This window comes from Heterocephalus glaber, unplaced genomic scaffold, assembly GCF_053883595.1.
Source record: "Heterocephalus glaber isolate CG9 unplaced genomic scaffold, H.glaber_assembly_v1.0 deba00000470, whole genome shotgun sequence".
NCBI lineage: Eukaryota > Metazoa > Chordata > Mammalia > Rodentia > Bathyergidae > Heterocephalus > Heterocephalus glaber.
This window is the reverse complement of record NW_028258145.1, coordinates 2,287,832-2,299,444: the sequence shown is the minus strand read 5'-3', so window position 1 is coordinate 2,299,444 and position 11,613 is coordinate 2,287,832. Positions and strand designations below refer to the sequence as shown.

General features: G+C 57.5%; 1 protein-coding gene across 1 annotated transcript; it reads left to right on the top strand.

Annotated features, from left to right (window-relative positions):
* The first annotated feature begins 8,280 nt into the window (after window positions 1–8,280).
* Dusp2 (dual specificity phosphatase 2) lies at window positions 8,281–10,566 on the top strand. The gene is made up of 4 exons (XM_004844351.3): window positions 8,281–8,820; window positions 8,912–9,033; window positions 9,396–9,615; window positions 9,725–10,566. The coding sequence occupies exons 1-4, from the start codon at window positions 8,433–8,435 to the stop codon at window positions 9,937–9,939; spliced, it is 945 nt and encodes a 314-aa protein (XP_004844408.1). The 5' UTR covers window positions 8,281–8,432; the 3' UTR covers window positions 9,940–10,566.
* The last annotated feature ends 1,047 nt before the right edge of the window (window positions 10,567–11,613 follow it).

The following is an 11,613-nucleotide window of genomic DNA, read 5'->3' as shown; positions in this document are numbered from 1 at the left end:
CCCTGATACAGCCTCACATTGGCCCCAGACCAGTCTGTTGCATCCCTCAGAGGCACCTCCTAAGGGTGTGGCAGTGATGTGGGTGTGTGGCATACAACAGGTCTCTGATCCTCTCACACACCATGGAGTTAACTAGCCCTCTGATGTTTTGGTTTAGAAAACATTGCTTTTTTCTCCTATTTTCCACCCTCATTCCAAACAAATATAAGAACCAAAATAGGCCATGTAGGGGACTCCCCAAGTCCTGGAAGCAGGCTCTCATTCCTCACTTGTAGCCACATTCGAGGTCTCAGCCAAGGGTCCTGGGCAGCTGCAAGTCTCTGCTCTACTCCACTGGGTGGCTGAATGCCAAACAAGGCCAGGGGCTGCCAGGGCATGAGGAAGAGCCACAGGGCTGGCACCTGTCCCAGGGCCTTTCCTGTCCTGGAGGTGCAGGGAGGCGCACGGGGAGTCACTAAGGCTCTCGTTCTGCCTGCTGAGTACCCTGTGCCAGAAGGAACCTCAAGGTCTTGGTGGCCGTCCCCTGCCCCCAAGGGCTTCTGGCCCAGAGGAGAAGACTCTCCAGTGTACTCGGGCAGCTTTGCCAGGACAGGTGGGAAGCACCTCTGCCTTCTGCCTCCCTGCACACCTGGTTCCCATCATCTCTTCTGTCCCAGGGACAGATGCCTTAGGTGAGGTGGCCCTGGCCCAGGCACAACACAGGGATGCCCGGGCTCCTCTGCCAACTGGGCATGGTCACTGAGCACCTCTTCTGGCCTAAAGGTGTGACCTGGAGTGGGTGTGGGGCTGCAAGGCAGGGCTGAGCCAGGGGTCCTGGAGGGCTCTGAGGCTGAGGTGGCCTGTGGTTCAGGGAACACAAGCATGGAGGTATGTGTGAATGGGAGGGTGTCAAGTCCTCACCTTGTGGGACTTCTGAGCAGGAAACATGGCTCCATGATGCTTTGGCTCTGGTGGGGTGCTGGCATCAGGGCTGCCAGGCTGGGGCTTGCCAGGTCACCCACTGAGACCAGCCCAGGATGTGGCAGGACCAGGGTCCCAGGCCACCAACATGTGGCCTCCTCTCACTACACTGCCATGTGCAGCACCTGCCCACCTTTAACACGGACCCGGCTGTGCCTGCATTCTAGTCCCCACATCCATGTCTTGCGCAGACAGCTCAGTGTGACAGTCCCCTTTCTGTCCCTGCCAGTGCCACCTTGTCTGTGATGCCCAGGAAGGACAGGCACTTGGAACACCAGGCACAGCCAGGCAGGGTCTCCACCTGTTTCATATACACAAACACACACAGCACGACCACACATCCTTCACACACACGTATGAGGGCCAGGTGATCCATAGATGGATACAGTGAATGCTTACATTTTAGAAAAACTTACTACACACTGCCAAGTATGATGGGATAAGTGTGTCCTGTATGAAGAAGAGTGTTTCAGTACTGGGGGGTTCGTGGCAATGTCTTTCACAGTAATAAATTTTTAAATGTAAACATCCACTGAATGTTTTGATCACACCTGATTAATCAAATGTTTATGGTGATTTCTATCAAATAAAAACATGATGGTGTGTCCTCATCTACCTCATTCACTGGATCTGGTACCATGTGATTTCTGACTCTTCCCCAATGTCAAAATGACCATGAAAAGTAAATACGTTGAAGCCATTCAGGACATCAAGACAGCCACGACTTTGCAACTAAAGATGGTCATGAAAGACTTTCAGAAATGCTTCAGAAAATGGCAAGAGCAATGGGATGGTTATGTTTGTAGTAAGGGGGAGGATTTTGAGGAGGATTCATGGAATTTTTTTTTTACAGTAATAAATAAAATTTAAAAAAATATTCATATTTGTTGATCACACTTCACACACACATGCACATGCACACACACGCACACACACACCTGGCAAGGGTGGACCTCTGTTATCAGTGCTGTTCTGTGGAAGGGACGTCACTTTTGGAGCTCTCAAGACTGTATATGGTGACATCAGTCTTTGATTCAGTGTATGGTGGGAAGGGCCCTGTGCCTGGTATTGGGCTCTGACCTGGTCCCCCAGGGACTTCACTCCGAGCTGGGCTCTGTCACCCATGGACACATTCTTGAACCCCTACTGGACCTTGCCAGGAGCCTGACTCATGGAAAGGCAGCCTGGCTAGGACTGTCCCAGGGACCACATGTGCTACACGCTTGGCAGGCCCTTCTGGGGTATCCCCACCAGAAACAGGTCACCCCACTGACCCCTGCTTCCTTCCAGGACAAGGGCCCCAGGAGCCCCTGCTGACTGATCTGCAGCAAGGCCTAAGGAAGGAGTGCCTGCCTCAGTTTCTCCACAGGCAGGGCCAGGACTCAAGTTTACTTTGAGACAAGAGGTCCCTGGAGAGGTGGCTCACAGAGTAGGCAGGGTGGGGCAGCAATGACCCAGGCCTGGCTATTTGGAGCCTGCAGAGGCCAGGTACATCCAGTGTCCCAGCCACCATGCCGTGGAGGGGCTGGGACAGTGAGGCCTCCTGGGAGTGGGCCCAGGGGAGGGAGGGGAGGAAGCCCAGGGGCTACCCCAAAGACATCATTAGGTTGGAACCCCAGCCATCTGGGGCTCCTGCTGCTGCCTAGGTGCTGAGGGCGAGGGAGGACCCAAGGTGAAGAGGTGGGAGGGTGCTGCTGAGCTGGGCTCTACAGTGGAGTCCCACGGTGCCCTGAGGAGGCTCCTGGCCTTCTACCCTCCTCCCTGACTCCCTCTTCTTGCCCCTCAACCAGTGGTCAGGTATGAGAGTCTGAGTGGGGCAGGGGGCAGGTGGGCACATGTGAGGAGGGGTGGCCCATGGGCCTGGGCACTGGTCCTGGAGGGCTCTGCCAGCCATCCTGGTGAAGGGCCAGGCCTCTCCCTTCCACAGGAAATGGTCCCCGCCTTTGCCAGCCCCAACCTGGAGCTGCCCCACTCCTCTTTCTCACAGTCACCCCTCAGTCCCCTAGCACTGCTGCCTTCTAACCCTGCCTCGCTCCTCCATTGCCCTCTTTTTTCTTTTCTTTCCCTTTCTCCTTTCCTTTCCTTTTTTCTTCCTTTTACAGCCCCAGACCTTTTTTATTTTTAATTTTGAGACAGAGTCTCACTGAGTCACTCAGTTTCTCAGCTGGGGCTCAAACTTGTGATCCTCCTACTTCAGCCTCCCAGAATGCTGGGATTATTTGCATGTGCCATCACACCTGGCTTCGCCCCCATTTTCACTGTCCAAGTCACTGTCTCCAGTCCCTGAACCATGGTATCAGCTTCCAACCTCTCCCAGGGGCCCCTCCTGCCGCACAATCCATTCTCCACACACTGCCCAGTGTCAGTCTGATGCTTTGTCCACCCCTGCCAATCAGCCCCTTTGAGGAGTCCCATTGTGCTTCCCATGGAAGGGGACTTTCTCAGCACCAACCCAAGCACTGCAGCTAGCTAGATGCTCCTGCCCAGGCCTTTGTCCTGGCCTCCATGCCTTGGACTTCTCTCATCTGCTCCTGCCCAGCCAGCCTGTCCCGCGTAAGTTTCAACTGAAGTCTGAGGCCTCCCCGTGTCCCCCTCCTGCTCTTTCATTCCCCTCTAGGATGCCACTCTTGGCCATGACCTCATTTATTTATTTACTGTCTGGTCTCTGCGGCCATTGTGAGGTCATCCAAGAGGGCGGGGCCTTGTCGGTTGGATGTCTTGTTCGCACTTGCAACTCCAGCACCCAGAACAGAGCCTGCTGCTCGGTGATGACCTGGGAAGGGAAAGGCTGGGGTGGCAAGCGCGCCCTTGGCCCCCATACACCATGTTCACTGTGCACCTTGCCATGGGCTCTCCTGGCCATACTTGGACTGCTTTGGCCAACGCAATGGCTGCCACCAACACTGCCACGCCACTGCTGCTGGCGTCCCGGTCTCCAGAGAGCCAGAGGGCCCAGCCTGGTCTCTGATGTGGAAAAGCAGTCAGTGGAAGTGAAAAGGAAGGAGCCGTCTCTGGATCCTCTGGGCCTCAAAGTCCCTTTGCCACTTGCCACAGTGCATCTGGCCTTGGTCATGGGGGAGCCCTGGGAGTTCTCTTGTCACAGAGACACTCACCCTGGGACCACAGTGTGGTCATATTTCTGAGAATCCCTTACCTGTTGCTTGAGTATTGCCATGGCAATGGCTCTTCCTGAGCAACCTCCTCTTCTCTCTTTAGCTGCCTGTATCCCAGACATAGGTACACAGCAACGGGGCCTGGGTCACTGCCGGCACTGCCATGGGGGGACAGAGGTGTGTTAGAGTGGGTCCCCAGGAGAGGTGCCTCCTCTGACCCCATCTGCAGGCACATCTGGGGGTGTGACCAAGCCCAGTGCCTTTGATTGACATGTGTCTATGGAGCAGGAGGGACCCCAGGCCACTCAAGAGGGCTGTGAACTTGGCCTTGGGATGGGCTCTCCAGAGTCCTTTCCTCAGGGCTGTGCCTTCCTCCTTGCTTGGCACCTCCTCTCCTCTCTTTATGAGAGACCATGGCAGGAGGGAGAGGGGGACCCCATGGAACAGCACCACACTGAAGCTGGAAGGACCCAAGGGGTCTCCATCAAGGTATCCTGACTGACACCCCCCACCTTGGTCATGATTTGTAAGCAGTTCGGGGACTGTCTGTGCCACCGTTTTCCTAATGGTCTTCCATAAGTCTGCTCAGTCTTTACCTTTAAAAAGAAAAGGTAATCATTACTCTAGGTGGGTAACTAGGGCCACTTGCCATTGAACTCAACATAATCTCAATCATGTTACTGAAACAATGAGGTCAGCTCCCAGAGGGCAGTGGTGGGTTTGTTGCAGGATCCCCAGCACTCTGAATAGTAACTGGTGCATAGTAAGTGCTCGGAATACATTTTTGGAAACAGGTCTGAGTCAAGGCATAAGAGCAAAGGGGTATGAGTGACTTGGATATGGATGTTTGGGGAAGCGGATAAGCCTCTGTCAAAAGGAAGAAAGGTGAACATTAGCAAGGCATTAAACCATGGCAGCATCAAGTGAAGCCTTAGTGATGTTATACAGGATGGAGGGAGAGAGATCTGAAAATGGTGGGACTTCCTCCCATGGGATTTGGAATTCTTCAGAGCCTCTTCTGCATCCCAGGCACCACCTGGCCTCCTGCTGGACGGGGACACAGAAGGGGACCCAAAATTCAGTGACACACGGCCGGACCAGGGTCAGGACCTGTTGACTGTGGTGGACAGACCCCTCAAGGAGACCATCCCACTGGGTCCAGGGGAGCTTCCCTGGCAGGGCTACCCTGTGTGTTCCTGCTCAAGGACACACGAGTGACACATGCATGAGGGAGCAGACACCAACCCTTCCACTGTGTGAGGGGCCAGTCTGAGCCAGCCTTCGGGGCTTCCTGCTTCACCTGCCCAGGGAGGAAGCTGGGTGCCCATACTCCCACCCCACCGTGCAGGGCAGGACTGTCACTGAATTCTGAATGTCTAGGTCCTCGCCTGGCAGGAGCCTGTGGGGGTGGCAGGGGCGGGGCCCGGGAAACCTGACATCACAGTGACTCACTCCTCATGCAGGCTGGGGGTGGCCGCCCCTCTCACCTCCATGACTGCTCTGCAGAAGTGACAAGGTCTGCTGCCTCCCAGGCATTTGCCTGGGGTGCGGGTTTGGAAGGAGGAGGAAGAGCAATGAGACTGCTGAGATTGTGGAAGGGAAACCCACTTTGCATGGGGGCTGGGTGGACCTACCAGGAACCCCACAGGCAGGAGGCAAATGACACTCCCACAGCCATCAAAATATTTACAAAAAAGAACAACACAGAGAATCATCATTTGCTCCACTTGAGTCTCACAGGTTTTTGTGTTTTTTTTTGGTACCGGGGATTGAACTTGGGTCCTTGTGCTTGCGCAGCTCACAGGTTTTTAATTTAAAAAAAAAAAAGCTGAACCCCAAACTCACTTGACAGAGTGACTGACTGCTCTGTAACTGGAAAAGCCCAAAACAAAACCAGAGAAAGCTCTAGTGTGGCCCCGTGTGATGTCCTTTCCCCACTCAGGGGTGAAGAGTGGGGTCCTCTCTCCAGAACCTCGGGGCACCCCGGGGCACAGGGACCCTCACATTGTCCTCCCCATGTGCCCACAGTCGGATTCCGCCCTGCCAGCTCCCAAGGCTCCGCTCTGGTGAACAGGGGTCCTGAGAGGTGTTGGGGGAGCAGGCATCCTGCACCAACTCACTGGGAGCAGCACCCAAGGGTGGGAGATCCTTAGAACAGGAGTGGGGGAGTGGCATGAGCTCTCCTGGCCCAGCCTTGGGCTTCTTCCAGGTATTGGGAGTGCAGGGGAGCTCCCGATTTGGGAATAGGGGAGGAAGGCAGAGGAATGCCCCTCCTTTTTGGCCAAGTCAGGTCTCCCTGAGCTGGTGTTCTGGAGCTGAAGAGCAGACACTGACAGGTGACATGGATGCAGTGCTGGGCAGGGCCTCCAAGACTGGGCATCAGAGCAAACCTTCAGCAATACACCTGCACTCCTCAAGAGACAGGACCTGCACCCCACAAGAGACACACCTTTCTCTGGGAGGCCAAGAGGCTCCACCCAGCATGGGGGTCTGGAGTCTCCAATAAGGCTGATTCCAGTCCTGCCCCAGGGAGCTGGAAGGCTGTGTTCCCCGCCTGCATGGCAGGTGACGCTGGCCCTGCGGGTCAGCAAGACAGCCTGGCTGACAATCCTCCTGGGTGCTCTGTAATTTGCCCCAGAATCAGCCATTAAACCATTCCTCTTCTGATGCCAAGGATAAGGTCCTATCAGCCTCTGGGATCTGCGGCCCAGACTCCGTGGCTCTGTGTGGGCTCTGCTGCCTCAGCCTCCAGACTGGCCTGGCTGGGAGGGCCGGGCCTCCCGCAGCAGGGGCTACATAGCCCTGGAACCAGTGGGGGTGAACAGATGGGGACATTGAGGCACAAGAGGGCAACAACGTCTTGGGGGCCTCTTTCCCCGGCATTCCCTGTCCCCCCAGCACAAGCTCCAAGCTCTGCATAAGAGAGGAACTGAGCCCACCTGCTCCCAGGCACTCATACGGCCACTGGGAGGAACTCTGTGGGACGGGGGTCCACACAGGTGGAGCGGAAGGACTAGGGGTCCACAGGCAGCCGAGAGGGTCTTAGAAAAGGCCCAGATGCATGCTTCAGAACAGGGAGGGGGCTGAGTTCTGAGATCCCACGCAGCTGGGGCCTCCAGCTCAGTGCACTGTCCCCACCCACCTGGACCCGCTTCGGAGTTTAGCCACCCACGAACATATCTTGGCCCTACCCGGGGGGGCCCGACCCCCCACCCACACCTGGGCCCGGCCACATCCGCACCTGGACTCGGGCGCGGGCGAGGCACGGAAGTGGATCGCCCGGGTCGTCGTAGTCAAACTGCTCAAGCGGGGGTCTGGGCTGGGGGGCGCTCTCTGCTGCACTGGGCGGCAGGAGGCGGCTCTGCTGGCGGCGACCCTTCTTCCCCCTGAAATTCCCGCTGGTGAGGCCCGGGGAGAGGCCGGCGGCAGCGTGTTAGCAGAGTTCCCCTTCACAGTGGCACGCGGGGTTTCCCAGGGCCCCAGGGGAAGAAGCTTTGCTCGCTCTCAACTGGAAACTCGTCACAGGCTGCTGCCCCCCCCCCCAAGAGCCCTAGACCCTCCTCGCCCCCTCTAGGCCAAAGAGCAGGGGCTTGGTTGGATCCAGGGGACTAGGGTCTGGCTTCACGTGGCCACCAATCTGTGGTAAACCCCAGAATGATGGTTTCATCCAGGTGTGTGGGGGGGTGTTTCCTGGCTAGGGATCTGTAATTAGATGAGAAAAGGGACTCTCACTGGGGGCGCTCTATAGTCCTTGGAGAATCATCTGCGGCAACAGGCATCTGTCAGTTTTTTTCTTGGTGGGGGTTGGGGGTGAGACAGGGTCTCACTCTGTAGCTCAGGTTGGTTTCAAACTCCCAGCGATCCTCCTGCCTCAACCTCCCGAGAGCTGGGATTATAGGCATGCCCCATCTCACTAGGCATTTCTGTTGTAACAAACTCCTAGGAGGAAAACTTGAGGAAGGGAATTGGGAGAGCGGGCAGGGGACCCCACTAGTCCTGAGTTCCGTGGTGTGGGTGTGCGGCTGGGAATTCCGGTTTCCAAGCACAAGGCAGCCAGGAGCGCTCTTGCTGGCTGGGGTGCAAAGGTCGGGGAGGGGCGCCCACACCTCACAAGCCCCTTCCCTCGGAGCTGTTCCCTGCTTCCTTGCCCGGCCGCCCGCGCCACGTGAGCGCGGGGGCGGTGCAACGCCTTCCTGCTGTGCCCTTGTATGGTGCCCCGGGAGGCCGGCCAGCGAGTACTTAAGCCCAGGCGCCACTGAGGGCGCCCAGAGAAGACAAGTGGCTCCGGACGCGGGACACGAAGAGCCCGGCATTACAGTGAGAGGGAGGAGAAGCGGAGGCTTGGGGAGCGCGTTCGCCATGGGGCTGGAGACGGCGTGCGAGCTGGAGAGCGCGGCGCTGGGCGCGCTGCTGCGGGAGCCACGCGAGGCAGAGAGCACACTGCTGCTTGACTGCCGCCCGTTCCTGGCCTTCTGCCGGCGGCACGTGCGCGGCGCGCGGCCGGTGCCCTGGAACGCGCTGCTGCGGCGCCGAGCGCGCGGGCCCCCAGCCGCTGCCCTCGCCTGCCTGCTGCCCGACCGCTTGCTGCGGGCGCGCCTGGCCCGCGGAGAGCTGGCGCGCGCCGTTGTGCTGGACGAGGGCGGGGCCTCGGTGGCCGAGTTGCGGCCCGACGGCCCGGCGCACGTGCTGCTCGCCGCGCTGCTGTACGAGACTCGCACGGGCGCCACCGCCGTGTGCTTCCTGCGAGGTGAGCGCCCCTGCCTTTTGCGCCGCCCGTGAACCCCCCACCCCAGGCCTGGTCGAACCCTCTCCGCTAACTGTGCCCTCGCCCCCTGCAGGAGGCTTCGATGGCTTCCAGGCTTGCTGTCCCGATCTGTGCTCCGAGGGTCCCGCCCCGATGCTGCCCCCTGCAGGGGCCGAAAACAGCAGCTCCGACCTCGGGGTTCCCATCTATGACCAGGTGAGTTGAGATCAGGGTTCCTAGTCACTGTCTCCTTCCTTGTCCCCATGCTAGATAGGCGCTTCTAGGGAAAGAAGGAGGACGCTAATGTACACTTTCACCTGTGTGTGTGTGTGTGTAAAGGGGCTCTGTGAGTCTGCATCTGTCCTAATGTATTCTTTGGGACATGAAGAGTGCCTGCGTGTCCCCAGAATATGTCTGCGTGTCCTCTGGTGTCCTCAGCCTCAGAGTCCTGCCCTTGGTCAGGTGTGCTGGCCAAGGGCTCCTCTGGTCCTGGGCCAGCCACGATGTGTCCCCTGGTTGGTGCTCAGCCCTCCAGGCCAGGGCTGAAAGGGTCTCACCATTGCTCTGTTGTCCTCCAGGGTGGCCCCGTGGAGATCCTGCCATTCCTCTACCTGGGCAGCTGCAGTCACTCGTCAGACCTGCAGGGCCTTCGGGCCTGCGGCATCACAGCAGTCCTCAATGTGTCTGCCAGCTGCCCCAACCACTTTGAGGGCTTGCTGCGCTACAAGAGCATCCCGGTGGAGGACAACCAGATGGCGGAGATCAGTGTGTGGTTTCAGGAGGCCATAGGCTTCATTGGTAAGGGGGACTCAGTCTAGGACCTGGGGACTGTGGTGCGGGGGAGCTGGGGGCACTGTCTCCTGGCCAGTGCCCCTCCCCGCTGACTCCCACCTTGTCTCTCTTGCAGACTCGGTGAAGAACAGCGGTGGCCGGGTGCTGGTACACTGCCAAGCAGGCATCTCGCGCTCTGCCACCATTTGCCTGGCATACCTGATCCAGAGCCGCCGCGTGAGGCTGGACGAGGCCTTTGACTTTGTAAAGCAGCGCCGGGGTGTCATCTCCCCCAACTTTAGCTTCATGGGGCAGCTGCTACAGTTTGAGACACAGGTGCTGTGTCATTGAGGCAGGGCCGTCTGCCTGCTGCCAGGGCCCCCTGATGTCTGAGGGGCCCAAAGGTGGACATGTGGGGTCCTCTGTGGCCGAGTGCATCCTTCATGTGGTGAGGGGATGCTACCTCCTCTGAATCTGAAAAGCCCCAACTGAGAAATGCAGGGATGCTGGCCTTTGTGACCTGGTGCTCTTCTGCTGAGGACTTAAGGGCTGGCCCTTATTCAGGGTCAAGGACAGAGTCTGCTCTCTCCTGCCCCACCTTGGCAGAAATTAACTGGACTCTACACACCAGACTCTGGCCCCAGTGCCATGTTGAAGCCAGAGAGCCCCAAGGAACAAGCTGTGACAACCAGGAGCCCGTTTTGGGGGCGGTCCTGGAGCCCAGGCCCTATGCTCCTGGAGGAGCCAAGAATTTGGAAGTGACGCATATTATGTCACATAAAGGACCTTTTGCTTGCGTGTGTCTGTGCGCAAGCGTTTCTTGCCTGTGTTGGCGCTGGAGTTATTTGTGCCTAACTGACATTTAACACTCCTCCCCCACTTCCTCCCAGCCCTGTGGGTGAGGGTTGGAAACTTAGCACTTTATATTTATACAGAACATGGGGGGGTGTCAATAAAATATTTGTTTTGTTTAAAAAACAACTCCCTAGTGTCTGCTCTTCCATCCAGGCCCTGAAGAAGGGTCCGGAGCTGTTTCCTGACTGGTCCGGGACCAAGGCCCACCTCCGCCCTGGCCCAGGGCCTCGGCCCAGAACTGAAGTGGTGGGTGCAGGGAAGCCAGAACTTGGAACTGATGAGACCCACTTTCTTCCCAGTTCACACAGTGGGGGTGTGTGTGCCCACACATGCATGTGGATCTCGCCTCAGGAATGTGTCTCCATGTGTGCCCACTTGTGAGCCTCTTCTTCCTCGCAGGAAGGCAGCACAGCTGTCACCTCTGCCCAAATCCCAGGCTGGGCCCAAGGCCTCAGAGTGCCTGGCCCTGCTGGGGCACACGGAGGGCCCTGTCCTAGAGCCCCTTGTCCCCAGGAAGTGTGTGGCCCAGTGTTCGGGGTGGAGGACGTCACTAGGGATTAGTAGCTCTCACATCTGCCCAGGTAGCATGTTCCCATTGGACATCAGGGAGCGCCCAGTACAGGACTTAGTGTCATAGACACCTGAAATGTGGCCCCTTGTGCCAGAAGCCAAAGGGTGATGCCGAGGCCACCTGGAGGGGCGCAGGGGATGCTGGGCCATGGGTGGCTCACCCCAACACTCCCAGCCACTTGGAGATCACTCCAGTCATCTCCATTTTGCCCTTCCAGTATGTGCCTGTCGGGGTGTCTTTGGAGTGTCAGTGTGGTTCTGTGATTAGGGAGCTAGGCTGTATTTTTTGTGTTTATTTTCGTTTTTTCAGTACTGTGGATTGAACCCAATGCTTTCCCACTTGGGCTTTTTAAATTTTTATTTTATTTTATTTTGAAACAGGGTTTTGCTAAGTTTTTCAGGTTGGGCTTGAACTTTTTTGGGGGTGGGTACCAGGGATCAAACTCGGGACCTTGTGCTGTCGAGGCAGGCAGCGGAACCACTGAGCTAAATCCTTGGCCTAAGGGCTTGAACTTTTGATCCTCCTGCTTCAGCCTCTGGAACTGCTAGGATTAAAAGTGTGTGCTACCATGCCCGGCATGGAGCCAGTTTTGCTTAACT

Excerpts from the sequence above, each read along its gene's own strand:
- Dusp2 (XM_004844351.3), top strand. The coding sequence starts at position 8,433 with ATGGGGCTGGAGACGGCGTGCGAGCTGGAGAGCGCGGCGCTGGGCGCG. Across the intron at positions 8,821-8,911 it reads CGCCGTGTGCTTCCTGCGAG|GAGGCTTCGATGGCTTCCAG; the intron begins GTGAGCGCCCCT and ends CGCCCCCTGCAG. Across the intron at positions 9,616-9,724 it reads GGAGGCCATAGGCTTCATTG|ACTCGGTGAAGAACAGCGGT; the intron begins GTAAGGGGGACT and ends TCTCTCTTGCAG.